Here is a 23611-nt window from a genome sequence, read left to right as displayed (position 1 = left end):
AAAAAAAAAAAAAAAAAAAGATACTACATTATTGTCAGAGAATATGTATCCAAATATAAAGGAGAAAAATATCTGAAGGTGTTACAGCAATATATCTATGATAGCTTTTAGAATGTATCGTGTTTCAAGTATTTGTTTTATTTCAATTTATAACTTGTATGATTCATTTTTCTGTCAAGATATTCAAATAAATATCTAATTTTCTATTCATACTTTTTCATTCTCTTTAGAGACCACAGATTGTATAAACTACAGTCTCCCCAAGTCCTCGATCTCTCCTGGAAGTATGAAAGACAGGTTGGCTCATAGAAGATAAAAATGAGAAGCTTCAATTTAAGTAAAATTCAAGTGAAGAGAATTTGGAAGAGATGATATTCAAAGAGATGTTAGAAAATGCTCTGAATTGCAAGAAGCCCAGAGTCTTAAACTGAAAAAAACAAAACAACAACAAAAAAACCACTTGAATTCTGAATGACACAAAGTCAAATCTTTAAAATAATTGTAGTAAAGGTACACATCATCATGATAAGCAAAGTCATGAAAACTATCTGAGAGAAAAGAAAGAAATCCTACAAAGATACCAGTGCAAATAGACTTCTCATTACTGACAATACACAAAGACCCTGGAATCCTGTCTGCCGACTTCTGAGGGAAAGGCCCTCAGCATTCTATATGCAAACTGAATCCTGAAGCTAAAGAAACACATCTCCGTAAGTTACCAAGAGGTTTACCCCAACAAAATTATCTACTTAACTAATATTGCTGATCCAGAAAATCAAACAGAATCCAGACAGAGGTGGAACCTTAGTACCTATGGTAAGAAAAAAATTTCAAACCAAAGTAAATACCGTCGGTGAAATCAGCAACCACTTCATCCACATTTCTAGTTGCACTGCTGTGGCTGCCTCAGTGCCCTGAATTGATTCTAAACTTTTACCCTTGGGGAAGAGCTGGGAGCTGCACTGTGCTAGATCTGGTCAGGTGGATAAGAACGCACCATCCTTTTATAAGCCTGCCTTCCCACTGGCTCATTCTGGGCAGCAGCGTGCACTGCATTTTTAATCACACCTTGTAAAGATAAGAACACCTCCAGAACTGCTTCCAAAAATGGCAACACCCACGGGATAAATGTGCTCCTGAAGAGGGGGTGTGTCTTAAGGGAGATGGATGGAATGTGTCTTCAACAGCAATACACTCAAACATTTGCTGTATGTTTTGATCACACCTCAGATTCTGCTTCTGGTGGTTGGTTACCCATCCAGACTTTTCCTGCCTTTGGTCACTGTAGGTTTCCTAAGAAGAGAGCCCCGGCTAGAGATGCAGTAGAGGTTTTCTTCTAACAGCTCGCCTTGCAGAGGTGCCCATAGTTCAGCTGACCAAATGCAGCCACCTCATTTTGAAGGACCCTTCTAATCTGTGTGTGTGATGTGGGGTGGAGGCACAGAGAGGATTGTGGCTTGTACAAATGCTTTTGTTCAGCTTTATCTTTTGTCTGCAATAGTCGATTAGATTATCTAGTTTTTATTTTGATGTTCCATATTATATTTATTTTTTTATTTTGAGACTGGGTCTCATGAAGTCACTAAGTTGCCTAGGCTGGAATCCTACTTGTGATCTTCCTGTCTCAGCGTCCTAGAATGCTAGGGTTACAGGCATGTGCTCTTATATCTGGCTCATCTTGTTTTATTCTACTTTATTAATCTATAAAGCTTTATATTCCTTTATATTGATCAATGCAGCATACTTTATCTTAATTGAATTATGCAAGTCCTGGGAATCTGGAAATATTCTTTTTACAAGTCTAAGGATTCAGCACAGAGTGTCTATGTAAGAATGTGGATGTAATTTCACTATTTTATTATCTCTCAGACTTTGGAGCTGCATATTTCTGATACGCAGCATCTTTTACAGAGCAGTGTGAGCTTCTTCAGTGGGCCACACCTTTTGTCAGAGTCCTGTGGGCACAGGCATGTACAAGAAGTTTAATGTTCTTATTTCATTGTATTCAATGGGAGAAAGAAGTTTACCTGCAAAGCCCCGTGATGACACCCTTTACAGGGACATGGGGACAGCTGTATCCTCTCCCCATGGTCTGTTTGACTCCTCATTTTCCATTCATGGCTTAAGGCATTCCCTCTCTTCCTTCTCCATAAGATGGAACTGGCTAAGGTCTTCACGTTGTCTCCCACAGGACAGTCTTCTACCTTTAACAACACCCCTTTAACACGCACTTCTTAAATCAACATAGTAAAAATGGCCATGCTTCCAAAACTGCTATTCACATTCAATGCAATCCTGACTGAAAGCCCAACAGCATATTTCACAGAACTAGAGAAAACAATTCAAAACTTCATTTGGAACTGGAAGAGACATAGAATATCAAAAGCAATGCTAGACAACAAAGATAAGGTGGAGGTATCACAATCCCCCACTTGAAACTATACTACAAAGGTACTGTGATAATAACAGTATGGTGCTGGCAAAGAAACAGACCTGAGGATCAGTGGAACAGATGAGAAGGTACAGAAATTACTCCAGACACACTCAACCATCTAATATTTGACAAAGGAGCCACACACCCTCACTGGAGGAAAGATAGCCTCGTTAATAAATGGTGTTGGAAAATATGAATTCCAACCTGCCAAAGATTAAAACTAGACACATATATCTTTCGCCATGCACTAAACTGAAATCAAAGTGGATCAAAGATTTAAATATTAAAACAGAAACAATAAATCTGCTGGAAGAGAGGCTAGGTAGAAATCTTGAAGATATTGGCATAGGAAAAGACTTCATGAACAAAACCTCAGTTGCATGTGAACGAGCACAAAGAATCAACAAGTGGGATCTCATCCTATTAAACAGCTTTTGCATAGCAAGAGAAACCACCAACAGAGTGAAGAATCAACCCCCAATGTGGGGAAAAATTTTTACCAGCTGCTCCTCAGACAAAAGTTTATTATCTAGAATATATAAAGAATTTTAAAAATCAGACCCGCCCAAATATAAAACCCAATTCAAAAATGGGCATTTGAAAATGAACAGACATATTTCAGACAAAGAAGCAAAAGCAGCAAATAAACATATGAAAAATGTTCAACATCACTGGGCATTCGAGAGATGCAAATAAAAGCAAGAGTGAGATTCCACTTCACTCCAGAAGGAATGGCTGCTAGCAATAAATCAACCAATAACAAATGCTGGTGGGGCTGTGGGGAGAAAGGAACCCTTTTCTATTGGTGGGAGTGCAGACTGGTGCTACCACTGTGGAGATCAAAGAACTATATGGTTAGAAGTCCCATTTGACCCATCTACTCCCCTGCTGGGTATCTTTCCAAAAGAATTAAAAGCATCACACCACAGTGATATATGGCATCTTTTTAAAATCTAACCTCTGTAAGTGTGGTGGTTCTTCAGTCCTGCTCCTGAAGCAATCTTTTCTTTCCTCACCTTCCTGAAGATAGCTGACTAATTTCCGTGAACTCTTGGGTCCTTGCTTCTAAAATTCATATCTCCTGCCCGATTTCATTGTCAGATTCAGGCATCCAAGTCTCTGCTTGACATGGTCACATGCACTTTGTATCTCCAGATTCATCACATTTGAAAAGACACAGAAGGTATTTCCTTCATCCACCACAGGTCAACTATTCAATTCTGTTTGTCCTATGTTTCTTGCTGGCAGAATCCTGACTTTTAATAGACATTTTTAAAAGAACAACTAGGTTTCTGGACAAATCGAGCAGAAAGTCCCCATATACTGCTTCCACCCACACCTGACTTCCTGTTAACTCCTTTCATTAGTGTGGTAATAACTGATTTTAAAGATTTCAGAAATTGATGAACAAATGTTAATCGTTGTTAACTGAAGTCCATAGTTTCCATTATGGTTCTCTTCGTATTGAGGAGTGGACACTGCCCAATGCATAATGTCATGCATGTACTATTTGAGTTTTTATTATTATTATTTTACTATTTGAGTTTTAGAAAGAACACTCCTCAGCCCTGCAAATCTCCACTTCCTCATGTTTCCTTCTCCTCCTCCTGCCCTGACCTACTGGAAACCACCAATCATTTCAGTACCTCCATAAATTTTCTAAAATGTCTCATCGATGGGCTTACTGCTGCGTTCCCTTAGTAATGAGCTCCTAAGATTCCCTCCTTTCCTCTTCATGGATTGACCATTTCTTGTTATCATCAAATAATATTTTGTTGTATGGATATAACACCTTTAATCCCTTTCCCTATTGAAGGGCAACTTGGTTGCTTCCAATTTTTTGGCAATTAAAATACAGCTTCTCCACATGTCCTTGTGTGTGTCTTTAAGAGGGGACAGGTTTTCAATACATTTGGGTAAGCCCTGCTCTTATGAATTTGTATCTTTCTGAGACAGTCTGGCAAGAGGACTCTGTCTCTAGTTTCAGGAAAAATAATCTGGCTTGATACAAGAAAATATGGAGGTCCCTTTCTTCTTGCACATAGTTGGTTGTGTGGTTATGTCTACTCGTAAGGCTTGAGTAGGGACTTCTGCAAAACTTCCTGAATGTCCTCTTTGGTCCTGGGAAAGAGACACACTGTGTGCTGATGCAGTAACCTGCTGTAGTCAGGACCTCGAGCACAGACCCCTTGGGAAGTGTAGGGCTCAGAGGCCCACAGAGGAAGCAGCGTAGAGGGCCACAGTCCAGCTCCTCCCCTTATGTACTCCTCTGTCATTTAGCAATAAATTAAGTCCAGACTTCCTGTTAGCCAGAGCATCCTATTCATTTGCTTCACTCATTTTTCACTTTTCCGTATTTTTATAAATGATATCACTACCTATATGGACACTCTAAGCAAAAATTTACAAACGGCCTTTGAAATTTACTTTCGGTGCACTCAGGCACCCCACATGCCTAATCCATCTAAAAGTCCACCTGATCCAAAATATCCTTTAAGGTGTCCCCTTTTATAAACACAGTCTACACCAGACCACTATTATCACTTTACCAGAAGTGCTGAGCAATCTCCTTCTATTCCTATGTCTCCCAAAATGGTTTCCAGAGAACAGCAACAGAAACTGAATCAGACGGACTTCTCGCTGCTTCTGAAGCTAAGTCCACCTCCATGGCCTGTAGCACTGACTGATGGGCCCTGTTCCTCTGTCAAACCCAGCTCACACCACCCTTCTGCTGGTGTATTTTCCTCCAGCCACAACACTCCCAGATGTCCACTTGTCCTGTCTCTGTGCGCACATTCCAGTCCCGCCTGAACCACCTTCTCACAGAAGTGGCCCAGGGTTTCCCACACATGCTTGTAATTCCTACAAAATCAGGTCTTTCTCATTTGGTTTCCTCATAAGGATCACCTGCCCAGAACAGCGTTCCCTGAGCACTTATCTTAATATTGGTTTCCCCCGCTCCTAGTTTAGTTCCTTGCTTCCTTTTTTCCACTTATTACAAGGTTTCAGTTCAGTGACTGCTTTCCTTTGCCCACTGAAAGGAGAAGAGGGGAGAGGAGGGATTTTGTTTGTATTAACTGGGTGGGGTTGAGTGCTGTGTATGTGTGGGCTGCATTCTCAAGGGTCACTCAAACACATGTGTTGGACGGAAGACGAGCAATAACTTCTTTTTCTTACTTTTAATCACCAAATCTATCACCACATGGCACTTATCAAGATTAGTTCTTTTAATAAATGCGTGGTGCCGAGTAGAAAGGCAGAGAAAAAGGGGAAAGAAAGTGAAAGGCTTGAAGAGGCATTTTATAATTTATCAGTTTAGAATTAACTGCAATCACTTTTGAGCATCATCTGATCTAGAAAGCTCAAAGGTCTTACAACTTTTTTAGTTTTAGAATTTCCATTCCAGTGGGAAAATAGTTGAGTTGGGTAAGGTTGACCACAGATACAGCCATCCTATTCCAATTGAGTACCCTTACAAAGTGTTTGAAAGTAATGAAAGGTCACAAAGCTTGCTTTTCACTCTTGAGAGATCCTTAAAAAATTCATATCTTACTGCCACAAGGAAAAGTTAACCTCAATAGTGTTTCAGAAACACATTAGACTGAATCAATTATAGGCCTTCCATTAAGAAAATTAGATTTTTTTGTTCATATTTTGCACTATATGGACTACAATAAACACACAAACCAAACATTTTGAATAGACATTTACCCTTTAAATTACGGCGCAATTTAGATTGATTTATCAGGCAGCTGAAGTTGTTTAGAAACAGGGAGAGAGAGAAGATTTTAAAAAACTCATCATCATTTAATTAATGACTAAATATTTTTCAGCTGTGGTGATAAAGCTTTCATTTCAAGGCCAGCACTTAGTTGAGAAATTCATTTATCATCTGTCTTTCTGGCAGGATTAAAAGAGACACCACATAATTCTTACTACCTCTTTGGCACTAGCAAAAATTTCTACTTTCAACACATCAGTTCATTATTTAAAAATATGTTTCTGCGGTTGCATATTTCATATCAAAAGGATGCTTTCATCAGACTACTTACTGTGGGAGTCCAGGCTTCGGGCTTTCTGGTTCGACTTCGCTTCCCGCGCCTTCCCAAGGTCCTTATAGCCGAGTTCAAGGCCACCAGGGGCTCGCAGCCTCTCCTGATGGTCCCAGAACTCCTTTCTAGCCTTTGTAGGCTCGTGAGTCTGTCACTTAAAGTTTGTTGAGGTGTTCCATCTCGCTGTGGTGCTGCAGTCCAATGACTTCTTGGGTCCCTGTGGAGCGATCCTTCCTCCCCCCGGGTCACCTCCATCTCTAGGCCTTGGGGAGCGACAGGCACAGCTCAGTTTGGACCACCTGACCCTTCCAAGGTGATGCTGAGTAGTGCCCAGCTTCGTGCTGCCTTTCTAGGGAAGCTCAAATTTGGGCTGTGAGCAGCTGCCCTTTCTCCTAGTCCCCGGGAAAAATAAGCAGCACCAGCAGAAGCTGTTTACATCAGCTCAGTGGGGAGCTGCGGCGGCGCCTAAGGGTTTTCAGTTGTGGACTCGGCCTGGCTATGAGCTGAGCTCGGGCTTTTCTTTCTTTGGGTTCCACGAAAAGCCCTGAATTTCTGAAAATAAAAAACTCCTGTGTTGCTTTGACTGGCTTGAAAATGTTACTTAAAAACTAAAGAACTGGGGATACTATTATATGCTTATCTCAACACTGTATATTTTATCATTTAAATGAATCCTAAATTGTGGAAAGAAAGGTCAGGAATGATGGCTTTTACCTCTCTTCTCCTTCTTCATGGGAACTCTGCTGGGCTCGGTTACTAACTCTTCAAGTGCCATTTGAAGAGAATTTAAAGTCTAAAACACTTATGGCTTCACTTTTCAAGAGTGCTGAACCTAATGAGAATGTTTTAAATGTAAAACTCGTAGCTTCGGGGGGGCCCCCGGTTGGTGACATTGAGCAGAACGCTTGTTTCATCATTGTTGTTCCGTATCTGAGCGGGGGCTGGCAGGGGCGACATGAGGACGCACCAGGAAACTTCAGGGCATCCGGCGCACAGTTCGAAGTCCCTCAGTCAGGACGGAACGCCATGCCGCCATTGGCCTTCAGGACCAAGAAACCAGCCAAGAGCACGAAGGCAAAAAGGCCAGAGTCACGGGAGGCTTCAGTGAGGTTTGTCTAAGAGATAGCATCTTCCCTGTGCCTTGCAATGTGATCTCTGCCCCAGCTCGCGTCCTGGGTTCCTCTGGACACCTGGGCTCTCTCCACTACGAAATAACAACAGTGCTCTTCTGCGCTCTGTGCACCAGCTCAGGAAGGGGTGCGCCGCTTCAAACAGGCCTCCCCGAAAACTCACCGGTCCTGACCGGCTTGCTTAAGGGCTGGGGCAACCAGGTGTCCTAGGCTGGAAGATGGGTGGGATTCATTTGCTGAACTATGGACACCTATTTCTGAAGTAAGGGTAGTTGGAGGAGGGGTGTGTCTCAAAAGGAACTACAGGGGCCGCCTCCCAGAAATAAGGGGAATAGATTTGGGCCACATGTTGCTTACAGTGAATGCTAGCAAATGTACTTTTCTTTTCTTTTAGAAAGGACTGTATGAAAATCCAACACAAAATGAAATATGTTGTGTTCTCCAAAACGTTCTTATTGTCTGAGCTATTACAACCGTTGCTTAAACGTTCAGTAAAATCTGTGATTTTTAGAAATGGACCTTGAGAAGTATTTTATACTTCATTTAAATGTGGTTTCTACAAATTGCATTCCATCTTTTTTGTGCCTTTTTATTCTTTTATGGAGCTCTATCCTTCAGATTGCTAGGAAATGAGATTTTGGCAGTGTTTTAATTCAAACAAGAACTCTTTTGAATATTATTGTGCCTTATCTTGATGTCTTCAGTTCCTTTTGTATTCTTGCTCAATTATTCCTCCAAGGGCTTTGTTCACTTTACTTTTATCACATCTTTTCTGTGCTTTCTGGAGATGAGCTTCTGGACCGAGGTGAGCCCTTAGTATCTCTTGGGTCTGGGAAATCACAATTGGGGCCCTAGTGCCAAGTCATCCTTTTTAGTGCAAAGGAATTTGGCATCACGGTATCTCCTACACTGACACACTAATCTTATTTGGGTTAGTACATAAATTTTACAAATTTATTATCCTAGGAGTAAATTACTCATTATTCTATTGCTTTCTCTCTTTTAATAAGAGTAAAGAATGAACTGATTCCCTTATTGGTTCCGTTCTTTTGCTTCATTTTCTCACAGTATTATTTTGGATCTGTACTTTACAGAAATGAATATATTTTACATATACTTTACAATACACAGAAGTATAGACAGACAGACATTTTGTGAAATAATCCTCACTCTTTACAGTACACTTCAGTCTTGTTATTCTGTTCTATTCTTTTCCATCCTAGTTTGTTTTACAATTGTTGTTATAATCTTGTAATTTGATCTCATGACCCACTGATGTGTCTTAACGATACAATTGGAAATTGTTACCAAAGCTATAGTTTTCCACTTGCAATTATGTATTCCCATGTTTCCACGATTATGTTCAAGAGGGTTATCAAAATAGCTAATATTTATATCTCCATTAGTAGGGCATTTTACAAAACAAAATAATAATTAAACATTTCCCTTTAATACTGCACAGTTCAGAGTCGACTCAACTACCTAAAAAGAGCACGTGTCTCCACTAATGTAAACCGGGTAAACACGATCATTAGAGGTGCGCTGTTACTCAGCCGAGAGGCTGGACATCTTTACTGTTTTGACTGTTAGGAATAATTTCCCCACCTATGCCTCATAAGAGTCAGGATTTATATTCCTCTGATAAAATACTTCATATGATGTACTATGATTACCTCTAATATGTTAAACAACTGTTGAGAAAACAGAAAATCATGTTGTTTACTTTTTATTTGCTGGAATTAAACTATTTATGATAATACTGTGTTGTCTTTGAGAAGTGCCTATATGTAATAACATAATTCCTCTTTTAATTTTCAAAAAGAAACAAAACAATAAAAATAAATCAGTTGATATTTTAAAGTCCAAATGTATAAGAATTGAAAACATCAGGTCATAAAGTTTAGATTCAGTTTTGATTCCATAGTACTTCATTAATTAAATCAAAATATAATAAACCTTTGGTAAATTAAAATTGAACAGTACAAATAGTTACCTTTTAAAGTTAAGGTGAACACCACCTTTAAAATGCGTGAAATCTAAATTTCCTTCCCTCTGCTGCCTCTCTTTCCTCCCTCTCTCTACCTGTTTGTACAGGAAGAGGTTGGCCGACCTATATTACACCTCCCGAAATACTTATAAACCATCTCTGTTTATTTAAATCCCTCCTTGAAGGTTCTAACGCTGAAAACACTGCAACTAATTGTCAGTGTGGAGCAGAGCACAGTCACACACCACATCCACATTTTGCAGCCTCTGCTTGGTGCTTTGATGTGAACTCACCTTCCATGCTGTGTTTTTTCCTCCCCCTGTGTGTTGTGTCTTTCTCCAGGGCAGGTGACAGCCTCCAGTGCTCCCGGAGGTGCCCTTCGGGCTCCCTGGATGGATTCTCTGAGTCCTGTACACGGTGCTGCCAGTCAGGTCCAAACCTGCCCTCCAAATGTGGGGAAGTCTGTTTAGAGACTGCCTTTGTGATTTTAACACTCAATAGTTTTAATGCAGTTGTAGGTAAGATTGCAGAATCGGTACAATATTAAATACATGAATTATTCTAGATGATCTCAAGTAATATGCTGTTTAAGTTTTTAACTCAGAATCATTGTTTTGTCTTATTTAAGAGTAACGAAATCAGTAAAAAATTGCCACCACGTGCTTGTCACTGTGTGTTACGGACCACGCTCCTGTAAAGTGCGTTTGACTACAAATAATCTATTTCTGACTCCCACATTACTGAATGGTTCAGTTCAGCGTCGTGTGTGTATGTGTGAAGGCCGAAACTGCACTAGAAGGAAAGCGTAATTGCCACAAAATGAAATAAAAAGCAGTAATTCTTTTAAGATTTTCCCTCTAATATTAAAGTTTTTTTTTTTTACTTCTTTAAAGTAATTTCCTAAACAATATTTACTTCAGGAGAAATACAGCGGTGGAAACAGATTTAGGGAGTTGAGAATATTCGATCAGAAATTTAAAAAATTGTGTGAAGTCATGTTTAGTTTTGAATTAATTAACCTGGGTAAGTTCAGCTGGTTGCTCCTTCTTTGTCTCTGTGAAAACATAGTGTTCAAAGTCTAAAAATGTATGGCTCTCAGGCAAATGTGTTGCATACACACGTCCAATTTTATTTAGCTCATTAACTACTAAGGGGAACAATAATACATTAAAACAGGTCTAAAACTTTGCGAAGTTTTACATATGTATATGTTTAATTTCATTAAGAAAGATTAGACGAAGGCTTTCATTTAGACAAACTTTGTTACCTTTGAGGTTTTCCATTCCAGCGGACAGAACTTACATCTGTCCTAGACTAAAATCTGTACATGAATCTTTGCTCCTAGAGTTGTGAAATAACCCAGTCAGTGAGTCAAGCCCAGCGCTACCCTGAAAGAACATCCAGACATATCTTGTGCCTATTTTTTGGTTCTGAATAATTTTCTGATAACTCTGCTCTTAACACACAGGAGAGTGTCAGAGTCCTTAGCAAACTCACTCAGTCCTGTACAGTAACAAGGTACCGATGACGTCCGTATTTGTATGTATAGTGCAGATCTCTTTGCTGAATTCCAACTACACAGCAATGCATTTAAATTCCTAATGCACAGTTTAAATTCAACATGTCTAAAACTAAATCTTGAGCTTTCTTTTCCACAAAAGCCTACACCACCTACTCCACAGGCTCCTGTAATAGCTTTTCTATCCTTTCAGATGAGCACAAGTTATGGGGATCTTATTTCTCACGCTCTATAGCTAATCCTCCAGGAAGCAACAATCTACTTTCCCACAAATCCATATTTAACTTCTCCTCACCTCCGCTGCTTCCAGCTTCTGCTCCGCTAGGTGCCTTCCTATGGAAATCAGGGACGCCAGGGAGACAAAGCAGGACTTTGATGTGTCCAAGAGTGAAGCAGTGTATACAAGCCGGCTCTCAGGTCAATCCATTCTACTGAAGAGTTCAGGAAATGCTGTTCCTGAATGGAACATGGTTTCTTTGATTTATAATTCTGCCCAGGTGTTTCTAATGTCGCACCATTTGAGGAGCAGCCTTGATTGAAATGTGTTGTGAGTATTCGTTTACTATTTTAAAATTCTCGTATTTTTTCTAATCATTACCTAAGGGAAAACACTTTCTCTGATGTGAATGTCCATGTCTGGACAACCTGAAATGCATTGGTGCTTTATCTTTAAAACCTTTTATTTATTTACTTATTTAGAAAGAAACATTTTTCTAGGCCTGCTATAACAAAATACCACAAGCAGAGTGAGGTGAACAACAGAAGTTTATTTTCTTAGAATTCTGGGTGCTGGAAGTCCAAGATCGAGATGTCAGCACAGCTGGTTTCTACTGGAGCCTTCCCTTCCCAGCTTGTAGATGGACACCTTCTCTCTGAGTCTTCAGATAGTTTTCTGTCTATGCCTAGGTCTTCATTTCAGATCAGAGCAGGACCCATCTGCAGCCCTCATTTTGTGGTGATTTGAAGGTCCTATCTCCAAAGACAGCCACTTTCTGAGGGCCTGGAAATTAGGACTTCCACATATGAGTTTCTGGGGACATGGTCATCTCATACAATTCTCCTGTCACAATGTCACAATCCCGTAAGGAACCGGCACAAATGCCGAAGAGTGAATCTGAGCCAGCATCTGGCACCTGCAGATTCTGCAGTAGTGCTGGGCTTCAGGACCCAGCCTGAGCAGGCCTCTGCTCTTGCCCTTTCCCTCCGTGTTTTGATCTCAGTCAAACAGATGAGTAGAGGGCACGTTTGCAACTCTTTCAACCAAACAGAAGCTAAAAGACATTCCAAAATGAGGTAAGACAGTTGTATGGGCAGCTAGACATATTCCTTACAAGTAGTAGTAGTGATATAGGAGAAATACAACTCCCAATGTGCTGGATGTCATATGTGCCAAGTTTATTTCCCCCCAAATTGAAGAAGGAATCCCAAGGAACAACGGAGGTTAAGAGTGGGAACGGTTTATTGAGAGAGAGCTCCTGGGGGACAAGAGGGGTCCCAAACGTGGGTGGCCACAGAGGCCCTTTGTCAGGGGTAATTTATACAGCCAAGTCACAGTGTGGGTACAACGTGGGTCAAACTACAATCAACCTATAGGATTACATGTATAGCCGCTTAGCTAATATCGATCCAACAGAACAGCAAGACACATAGATGGTTAGCATCACTGACCTTGGGTCATCTGTGACTTCTAAAACCGAAAGATTTTTCGAGAAGGGATGGGTCTGGATGCTCTGGTTACCCACTTGTGCGACTGAGGCCTGTCTGGAATCACTGGATCAGGTGGTGCTGATTACTATATAATTTCAAGTTGTTTCTGATCTCTTAGGGAGGCATGCAGGCCTGGGCATTGCATCTTTATCTCGAGGCTTGGCCTTCTTCAGATGAGCCTCCAGCCATGATTCTGATGTCTGTCTTTTTACCATGGACACCCAGTCCCTCTCTGATTGCGTTTTTATTTCTATCTAACTGACCAGCCTATCGTAGTAAGAGGGACTGTACTCTGTACTTGTAAAAATTGACTATGGTGTTTTATTTTCCTGTTGGTCATATTTTTCAATTTTATACATAGACTAATTCAGTAAGTATGCACATGAAATCATGAGTTTTAATTTGTCAGTCGTCTTTACTTTGTTAAGCAGACAATCGAGAAGGGCTTTGTGATTGGGGATAATAGGCTAACTCCAAGGAGGAGGAAATAGTTATGATTTTTTAAAAACTGCTAATTGAAGCTTTAAGTGTCTGCCTGTATTCTTGGTGCTGAAATCGGCTCTCTTCTTTTTCTTTGTCAGTGGTGTTCACAATGGTAACTTTAATAAAAAGTCCCCTCACAAACATTTTTCTTCTGAAGTGCCAAGCACCTTTTTTCTAAAGAAGGAGGCTGACAACCTGGTAGGAGTGGGTGTTTGGAAAATAAAAGGATCCTGTGTATGACTGCTGTGGGTGACAAGAGGTGAGGAAATCATTGAGAAGATAAAGGTTGGGGGAAGAAAACATTTTATCTTGTTTGGGAAAAAGTTAATTTGATTTTAGAAGTAGGAAATTAATTTAAAATATGCTAAAGAAACTTTTCATTTTTGTAAAACTTCCTTATTTCTCCTCTTCAGGTTCAGACAAGCTTTGTTCTTGCCATTTCATGGGCCACTCTGGAGTTGGGTTTTGTGCATGCTGAATTTAGCCCCAACCTGACACAGTAAATTCTCCTTGGGTCCAGGTGCAACTTTCTAGGGAGCACAATGGAAAACGTATGGGGGCTCTGCTCACTCTATCAACTCTCCCCTGGTTCCTTCTAGTCCTTGCTCGTAATTTATGGAGACAAAGGGAGGCCAGAAGTTTTCCGACTTAGTCACACATGGAAATCTTTAGAAAATGCCAGTGCCAGGAATTTTGAGAGATTATAGCTTAATGGGTCTGGGGTGACACTCAGACTTATAGTTTGTTTTTTAAGCATGCAAATCTAGCCAGAGTTAAGAATCAGTGTATTAAGTGATCTCAAAGGCTGCCTCCAACAGCTCCATTCCAAGGTGTTGCCAGCAGGCATTGTCTCCGATACACATATCCATGAAGTACCTTTACTTTCAAATTTATTTATCTTTCTGTGCAGGATCCAAGAAAGAAAGGTGTCAGCTTTTTAATTTAAGACATCTAATAATTTTATTCTTGTTTATCCCACTCGATATCTACAGTAAACTCCTAAACTCATGCCAGGGTTTACTGCAGCAGAAGTAATGATTTCACTTGCAGAAAACATTGGTTCTCAAATGGTTTCATGGCTCAAAGGTTAATAAAAAGACTCACTAGATTCACATTTTTTTATATGTGAGGAAATGGCCAAGATAACTCTAGCAGTAGGATTTTCAGATTACTATAAAAGCTCTTCATCTGGTAGATGATTTTTCTCCTTAAAATATCCTTGATAATATATTGGGATTGCCTGGGAAGGTTCAACAATCCTCAGATCCAGGCTACAGCCTAGTCCAAATTAGAATTACTACTCCAGGAACAAGGTTTTGTTCTTTGTTGTTGTTGTTTTAAATTTCTCAGCAATTTTCTGAAAATCTGAGCCAATGGTAGAATTGCCGGCTCTAGAATAGAATTGTGTGGACAAACTGTGTTGCTTGATGGGTCACTGCTGAAATGCCAGAAGCGTGTTCGCCAGCACTTGGACGGGAGCTAGCACTCTCCTTCCCACAGTGGAGACCACTGACCCAGAAGATCGTCCCTCTTTTACTATAATTTTCATATTGAGGGGCGTCTACCGTTCTTTGAAATGTTCTGAAGTAGTAGCCTATGAACATTTCTTCTCAAGATGGCAAATGAAATGTTTCACTCTTAAATTGATGAACGAAGTCTAGGCCATAGACTGCTTTGGAGATGACTAAAATAACAAAAGACAAAACAGTGAAATTGGAAGATATGAATCTGGCAGGCCAAATTATAACTCAGAGACTTTGTGAAGTGCACCTTTGAAGTTTCTAGTGGACTTTTCCCGGTGAGTAAAAAGACACTTCAGCAGGATTCCTCTCCCTGTGTGCACAGATTGTAAAATCCATTATGAATCTAGACAGCCCAGAGCCTGATACTGTAGTATCAAATGAATGCCTAATTGTCATTCTACATCTTGGTTCTAGTTTCTCCCCAAAGCCTATAAATCATTATCAAACAAGGAAATCAAGTAATTAAGCTCTCTGTCCTGAATCTGATCTATACTATCTGCCTTCAGCATGAAAAGACATTCACTCACATGGCTAGTTAAACTCTCCCATAATGAACTTGGATCAAGGGAATGATTTGCTAATGCTTTTACAAACATAGGGAGTAAGGTAGCTGATTCCTCCCAATCACACATGACAAATCCACTTGTCTTCAGTGGCTTGAACAGAAAGCCAGGGCCAACATACATGGAAAAGAAAGATAAAAGTATTAGTAGGAGTCAGTTTAAAAACAGTTGCCTTCACATATTATGTCTGAGCTCTTTTTTTTTGAGATGACTCCATGGCATACTGAAAACTTAGTAATTTACAAATTCATATCCTTAAAATCACACAAAACAAGCAATTGTTGAAATGAAATAATTGGTTTAATATTCATAAACTTGAGAGAGGTTGAATTAGAATCCAACTGGGATCTGAATTAGCTCCACCTGAACATAGAGCATTCTATATACGTGCACAGATTAGTTTTATCAATATACATAGGTAAGATATATGTATTCTACATGATATGCTTGTTTTCATGCACCCTTTTGGAGTTAAGCTGATTTTTACTAGTTGGCTGGGCATGATACAGGTTGGACACCCTTCAGGTCCAGGGCCTTGGTGAAGTTAATCTCCAGGGGCTTGCCTGTTCCTTTAGTGAGCCTCAAGGACCGAATGCAGCCTCGGAACCCAATGCTGGTGGTCAAGCCAAACTGGTTGAGGCCATCTGAAAAGACAAAGAGAGAGAACCTGATCAGAGCCAAGTGTTCTACGACTGAGCTATACACCTAACCCTGTAGGGCTCAGCTTTGAAATGCTGCTGTAGGAAATGTTAGGAGCGCCTTTTGTAGCCAGCTATTAACTTGAGATTCAGTGGGAATACTGTCTTTGACAAAGTCAGTGATTTTGTTTTTAGCTTTACTAACAGATTTGTAGCAAAATATAAAAATTTTACTGTGAAAAGTAGACACCTCTGGAATGATGAATTTTAATATCAAACAAATACTTTGGTTTTGAATGAACATATTTAAAACTGCAACTTAAACTATAGAGTTGTATTTCATGCAACAAAGCGACCAATCAAATGTTTCAGATGTTGAATTAGAACTTGGGTTTCTGAAAGTGATCTTATCGCTCTCTGGCAGTGAAAACAGAAATCCCAAAATGTTAATTGGCTGGAAGCTCACATAAAATTTTCTTCCTTTTATGGAGAAGACCCATCAGTCAGCAGCCCCATTAGGTGCTAACCAAGACTTCACTCTGAATATCTTGAAGTACACTGTCTCCTTCACAATATAGTGGAGGTTTAATCTGATTGGAGAAGGGAGACTTTTTAAGATCCAGAAGCAACTTTGCCCTCACTACCTCTGTGTCTTCCGCTCTGTCAACCACTGCTGGGTCGTCTACCTTGCACTTGTTTTGTTAAGCAGCATGGCTCTTTATAGACAGGGACAAAAGTTCCTCTTGCCAAAATGATGAAAAGAGCCATGCAATGGTCTGTGTATGACAGTATTTATTAAGAAGCACTGAGCTTCTCCTCCTCTTCCTCCTCCTCTAATCGGCCACTCTTGTTTATGGGTACTTCATGTAGCTCTCTGTGGTTTGTATGCTATACATAATGTACTGCAGAAGGGCTCTGAATACAGATTTATTGCTTGGGTTTCTTGGTAATATAAAGTCTTTATTAACCCAAGGGGGAAATTAGCTACAGTTAACCCACTCATTTCCAGAACTGGAGGAAATAAGTTCCATAATACTTTATGATCCCTCTGGTATATTCATTTTGAAAAATCAGAAAGAACACCACCCCGGCCCTCAATCACTGTTAAATGCTTCATACCCTAAGCAGCTGCATTCATTTCCTCTAGCCTTCTCCTCCCTGTGGAGAAGACCTTGGGGGCTAGCATGGAAAGTTCCATCCCATGTGGTTTGTATAAGGAGTGTACTCATTTCACAGACTGGGAAGTTTTAGGCAAACTTAAAGGAGATTCTAAAGTTAGGGAGCAAGTTTGTGTAAGCAAACATTCTTGGCCGAGTTCATCTACCTATGAATGCTTCACCATCAGCAAAGAAGTTCATGCTGGAGAGCCCCAAATTTACCTGGGAAACCGCCGACAAACACAGGGTCATTGGTGTCGGCCGACGTTGATGCCGGGTTGGGGCTCTGCGCCTCCACCTGGTTCCCATCGACGGTGAGCGCCAGGTGGTGTTTGATCTTGTTGGCAGTGACTTTATGCCACTGTCCGTCACACAGATACCCTGGGGTCCCCACATTGTAGATGGCAGTGAAACGACCGGCGCCATTATCCACATGAAACATAAGCTAGAAAGTAGGAAATTGCAGTCACAGGTGGTTTCATTAGATGACTGTTGTGATGGGCCACATACTAAAAGTTACCAGCTCCCTCAGCCAAGAGATCGGCTGGACTCATTTGAAGTGAACATAACTAGGGTGTATTAAACTAAACTCAAAGGAAAAAATCTTGGCATAAATTAAAATTTAAACCTAATTACTGAGAGTCATGAATTATGTCCTTTGTTTTCAGCTATTGTTGTAGCTAGTTCTGAAAAAAAATCTGAAGTCAGGCAACAAAAAGAAAAGAATGTAATATACACAGCAAGATTCCACCACCAATCCTGGTAGAGCGAACCTTATAAAACTTATAGAAAAAATGTCATTGAAGGTGATTCACTAGCAGTGGGTTATAAACTCTAAGGAATTTTTAAAATTTAAAACTTTTATATTTTAATTGTATTTTTTCCCTTACTGGATTCCATTTTATATCAAGATTGAGAATTACATAAACTACATTTTTTGGGTAACTTTTATGTCACAAGTGCTAAAGATCCATGCCAGAGGCCAGTTAAATCCCTAGCAATGAAGAACTCAGATTAGAAGCCCTCCTATACATGAGAAAAATCTGTTTTTAGTAATATGGAAAGGCTCCTGAAATTTGAGATATCAGAATTCTTTTGAAGCTGATGAAGAAAAGAAACACTAAAATATTAAAAACATTAGTAAATTTGGCAACACACTTGATAAGGCAAAAAAAAAAGAAATAGGGTTTTAAAAAAGCATTAGAAATGCGAGTCGATAAACATTTCACTTATCTTTCACACTTTAATCCTTTCTACACATAGTGCTGTAATATTAGGGAAGAGTGCATGGCAGGATTTTGCATGCACTGGAAGAGAAGTCACAGGACAGAGATAGGCACAGTAACTATGGTTCTAAGAGGATGAAGAAATGAAGCTTCCTTGCAAAGGTGTATGGAAGATTTGACAAAACTGTTCCATGTTGCTTATTTGTTCAAGCCCCCACCCATAAGGTCCTGGAATGTTTTTCTCCACTGTCTTTGAGGACTGAGGAAAAGAGGAGCCAAGGGAAGCATATTTTAGGTCATTATGTAGTTTTTCTTCTTGGAGACAACATCATCTAAAGGGTGGGAACAGGAACAGAGTTGAATGTAATTTCTATTTAATAGTCAAAGGGGGAACTTGTGAAAGCTCTTGGTTTGCCCCCACGTTTTGCATGCTGTACAATGTACACGTAAACAGGTCACTTCACTGCAGGCCACCAATCACGGGGAGACTGGGACTACAGAGGTATTCAGGGCTGGATGATCCACTGCAGGCAAAAACACTTCCATTAATTTGCTTTTGTAAAAAGATGTTTCAATTCTTTTAAATAAAAATTGAGTGACTGATGTTTTACCAGGCCAGCTTGACTTCTGAGAAGCCCAACCCGTTAGCAGAGGCAGCCTCATTACAGAGAACCCGGATCTCTGGAATGAAGAGTTTCACAGACTATGCCTTCACAAAGAGCAGATAAACTATGTACTTACAGCAATGCAACAAGAGCTTAAGACCTGAAACAGGTTAGTCCATTATGGACGACACAAGCGCCTCACTGTAGGATTTATCTATTGAAAGGTTATGTTGGTCCATAAAAATAATTACGATGAAAATACTCACAAACTGAGAAAATCTGAGAGAATGGAAAGATACAATCTAGGTTTTTTTCTTAACCCCTGCCAAGCAAGTCTTCACAATACATTTCTCTACCTATGAAGAACAGTGTCATGGAGAAACCAAAGCTGCGAGTGGCTAGCGCTCACCTGCCCATCAATCATCTCGATGCCCAACCCGTCCATTTTCTGACTGCTGATTCCCAGAAGGACCCCTGTGCTTCTAGTGGTCCGGAATTCAAATTCAATCAGAAGGTCCAATCCTACTTTGAATCCACCAACTGTAAAAGGAAGATTGTTTTCAAAAATGTAGATTAGAGTATAGCAATTACTAATTTAAAACTGCAAGGCAATGGCTGTGTTAGATTTCAATTCATGCTGTCCCATGCTGATGGAAAGTGCACTTTCCAGAAACCCAAAGGCCTACACTTCCGCCTCAGGTTCAGAAACACACACTGCAGCTGAACTGCTTATTTGCTCGGCTCCTTTCCCTTCGAGACCACAAACTCTGTGAGGGCAGGGAATTTGCATTGCTTGGCATTTTATTCCCACACTCATCAAAGTATCTGGCGCACAGTGAAGGTTGAATAGATATTTGTAGAATGAATGAGTGAACGCACACTGAGATGGACTCAAAGAACCTCAAGAGCCAAGTCAGATTATTTTAAAAGTCTTTCTGCTAGACAAAGTCGAACATGCCGATGATTACTCATAAAGTTTTATGAAGGCACTCCAAATGGTATAACACTGATCTGAAACGATTCAAAGGTTTCTAAATATTTTATTAAGAAAGAGAAACGGCATATAAAATTTTGATGGGAAGATTCTGGGACATAAATGGACTTCTTAGTTCACCCAGTACATTCATTTTCTCTATAATTTTCCATACTTGATTTATTGATTTATGTAACCTCTTAACATGTATTTCAGATACTTCCTTTATGAAAAGAGTGTTGCATTGAGATCAGTCCAAACCACCCAAACTATAGGGAGTATTAGGAAAGAACTCATGGAAATGTTCTTGTTTTCTCTTTCTTACAGAAGAAATCAATGTTATGTGCAACCACAATTGCCTCCAATAAAGGGTGGTACCTGTTATGTACAAGACTTTGTTCTATCAAGAGAATCTTGATGGTTTTGGACTGGCAAAGGTAGGTTTACGGCAGATTTTTAAAGTAAAGGGTAGAAGCTGAATTGTTCTGAAGAGAGAGAGGAGGGGGAGGGAGAGAGAGAAAGAAGAAAGAAAGAGGAGGAGGAGGAAGGAGGAGGAGGAGGAAGAAGAAGAAGAAGAAGAAGAAGAGAGGAATGAAGCAAAGCAGTTCAGCTGAGGACACAGGAATGGAGAGGCCAGTGAAAGCTCCCACTTTTTTATTTTGGGGAGGGATGTCTGTAAAGCTTTTAACAGCAAAGACACCAACAGTTAACTTGAAGCCGTGTATTTTCCAGCAAAGTAATCTCGAAACATCCACATCTTAAGTAAGTTGTGTTACTCGGTGTGTTGAGAAGATGGCAGGAGTTATGGAAACTGGGAAAAATCAATCCAAAACCCAAAGAAACCAGGGCCACGGCAAGTTGATCCATAGCTACAGAAGCTGAAGGAAGAGGATGGTGAATGAGAGAATGCCAGCCAGCCATGAATTTGTGCAAGTCTTGGGGAGGCTTTGGACTTAACAGTGCATGAGATCTGGGGCTCAACATAACTTCCAGTGTTCAAGCATTTAATGTAGCCCATGCTTTTCTAATTTCTACTTCTGCATGGGTGAGGTTTCCCATGTAGACCCTGTTGAGTCGCCCTAACCTTCTGTATGAGTGTTTAAGTCATCCTCTAAATCTTTGTTCAAATGTCACTTTGTGACACCTTTCCAGATTTCCACAAAATTAATCTTCATCTAAATATGTACAGAATATTGCTTGACTGTATTTTTATAGATTTTAATTATTTTTATCTGCCATCTTGTGACTTCTGAGCAAATTGAATCTATCTATCTATCTATCTATCTATCTATCTATCTATCTATTTATCTATCTGTCCATCCATCCATCCGTCTATAATCTATCTATTTACTGGGGACTGAATCCAGGGAGCATTGAACCACATCCTCAGCATTTTTCATTTTATTTTGAGACAGGGTCTTGTTAAATTGCCCCAGTTGGCCTTGGACTTGCTATCCTCCTGACTCAGCCTCCTGAATGACTGGGATTACAGATGTGCACCACACTGGTCTTGATCATATATTTTTAAAGGAAGACACTCCATCTTATTTACTTCTCTGCTGCCCATATAACTAGCACATAGTATGTGCTTACTAATTTTCTTCTAGTGAACGAATATGAATCTATATGAAATCTACAGTACTGCACATTTGATTTTAAAGTTTGTTGATGTCAGATTTTGCTGTTGTCAAGCAAGGTTAGTTCCAAATTTTTCTTTCTAATCTATATGTTCAAAACCAGTGATCCAGACCAACAGTGGAAATGAGGTGGAGGGAATAAAGAGATCCAGGGAGGGTTGTCATCTATTATTACTACTAATAAGAAATTAGCACCAGTACACATACAGTGTGTGTGTGTGTGATAAAATGGAGCCTTGCGAAGAACTAAAGAGAGAGAAAGCATAATGGTATCTCACCCTCAGAAAGGTAGCCAGGGGAAAATGGAAGGTAAAAAAATCAGAGTATAAACATATGAGCCTTCCTGCAGAATTACATTTATTTTGATGTTATTGAGCTCTAGTGAGGAGATGGAACACACTTTCCAAATAGCTTCTACTGTATTAGTTCTCATAAGAATCAATACACCTGAATTTTAAGAGAGGAATTTATTACTTCTAGAAGCTCATTTCTAATTTAAGTAAAGAATACTAGTTTAGAGCCGGGTGTGGTAGTGAACACCTGCAATCCCAGCACTCAGGAGGTTGAGGCAGGAGGATTGCTGAGAGTTCAATATCAGCCTGGGCTACATAGTGAGTTTCAGGTCAGTTTCAACTACATAGTGAGATCCTGTCTCAAAAAAAAGAATACTAGTTTAGGATTCTGAGACTTATTTTTGGTACAGTAAGTTAGGATGTATGCAGTGGTGATATTCAACAGGAAGGAATGCAAGAGGCTCACCTGCTTTGGCAAAACCTGTTCCATCGAAGTAGGTGCCTCTCTGAGCATTCAGGAAACATGTCCCAACACGGAAGCTGGAGGTCGGCTGTGTGATATCAATGGGGGCCTCTTCCATGTGCAGGTTCCTGATGCAGCCATCAATGCTGTAGGTCACCTAAAAATTTGATCAGCGGGGAACAGATGGCAAGTTCTAGCCCAACTTCGCCTCTATGTGCAACTGAGTCTTCTATGGGGTGTTCTATGCATGGAGCTGTGAGCCAGTTGTCTTAGAGGATCCCACAAAACTGCCCTTTTCTGTCCTGTTTACCTCCAGGCCTCACAGAATGGGGCACCCAAACTTCTGGTCTTCTCACATTGGATCCATCCAGACAGGAACCTGATCATCCGCTACTTTAAGGACCACAGCGTCTACTTTGTGCCCATTTGTTTAACAGAACTGTGGACTCCATATGGACACCATAATGTTTGATGCGTCTCTTATGTTCCTGATTTCATGTTTCTAATAATAACTTATTAACTTTATGTACATTTGTTCTAAGTTATGTTCAATTTCTATTTGAAAGGGTAATTAAGGTTGGCCCAGTGGTTCTTCCTTCGGGATATCTAGTGAAGGCAGTGGGCTCTTCCCCAAGAAGACATATATACACATAAAACTTCAAAGGCTGCCTAACACATGTGGGGTTCAAGGAATTTAAAAGTAATGCAGTCATACTCTGCACCATTGTATTTCATCTGGTTTTAGGAATTCAAGTGAGTCATGTTTCCCGATGCCACTTCAGAGACTCTTGTTTTGGACAGACCTAGGCAGCCTATCCACTAGCCAGGGAAAGAAAGTGACTTGGATCATTCATAAGAGAAGCCAAATGCCAAGAATTAAAACTACAAGGAGAGGTTCTCCTTGATGGATGAGCAAATCTAAGCCACCACGAGCTCTAATTTTAGATGATGTGCTGCCGAAGCGAGTACCACGTGCTGTAATTTGAGCACAGAAATGTAATGCATCACACTCGGGTCTAGCGCTCTTAAAGAAAAAAAGAATTACCTGTGCTTTTCAAAATATCCTCTTTCAAAGCAAAAGAGGATGCGCAGTCTGACAAATAATTATTTTGTGAATATTGATTTAAAACATCGTGAAGGCTTTAAATTCGGAACGGGAAATCGTGTGTCCTTTAAACGCTGCATCTCACAGTCACTGCTAAATCTCTAGTCCTGAAATGA

The 23611-nt window shown here is 40.1% G+C and overlaps 1 protein-coding gene across 3 annotated transcripts in view; it reads right to left on the bottom strand.

Moving 5' to 3' along the window:
- Positions 1 to 11897: 11897 nt before the first annotated feature.
- Positions 11898 to 23611, bottom strand: part of Lama2 (laminin subunit alpha 2) — a 563701-nt gene continuing 551987 nt past the window's right edge. For all 3 annotated transcript variants that reach the window (XM_033763224.1, XM_033763225.1, XM_033763226.1), the window contains 4 exons: positions 22394 to 22547; positions 19434 to 19564; positions 17416 to 17638; positions 11898 to 16042 (listed from right to left, as the gene is read on the bottom strand). In XM_033763224.1, coding sequence (XP_033619115.1) covers positions 15885 to 16042; positions 17416 to 17638; positions 19434 to 19564; positions 22394 to 22547 — 666 coding nt within the window. In that variant the 3' untranslated portion in view covers positions 11898 to 15884. The remainder of the gene's footprint in view (positions 16043 to 17415; positions 17639 to 19433; positions 19565 to 22393; positions 22548 to 23611) is intronic.

This window comes from Fukomys damarensis, unplaced genomic scaffold (assembly GCF_012274545.1).
Source record: "Fukomys damarensis isolate Sample0158 unplaced genomic scaffold, DMR_v1.0_HiC HiC_scaffold_14, whole genome shotgun sequence".
NCBI classification, from domain to species: Eukaryota; Metazoa; Chordata; class Mammalia; order Rodentia; family Bathyergidae; genus Fukomys; species Fukomys damarensis.
The sequence above is the reverse complement of the archived record's forward strand: the minus strand, read 5'-3'. Positions and strand labels throughout refer to the sequence as shown.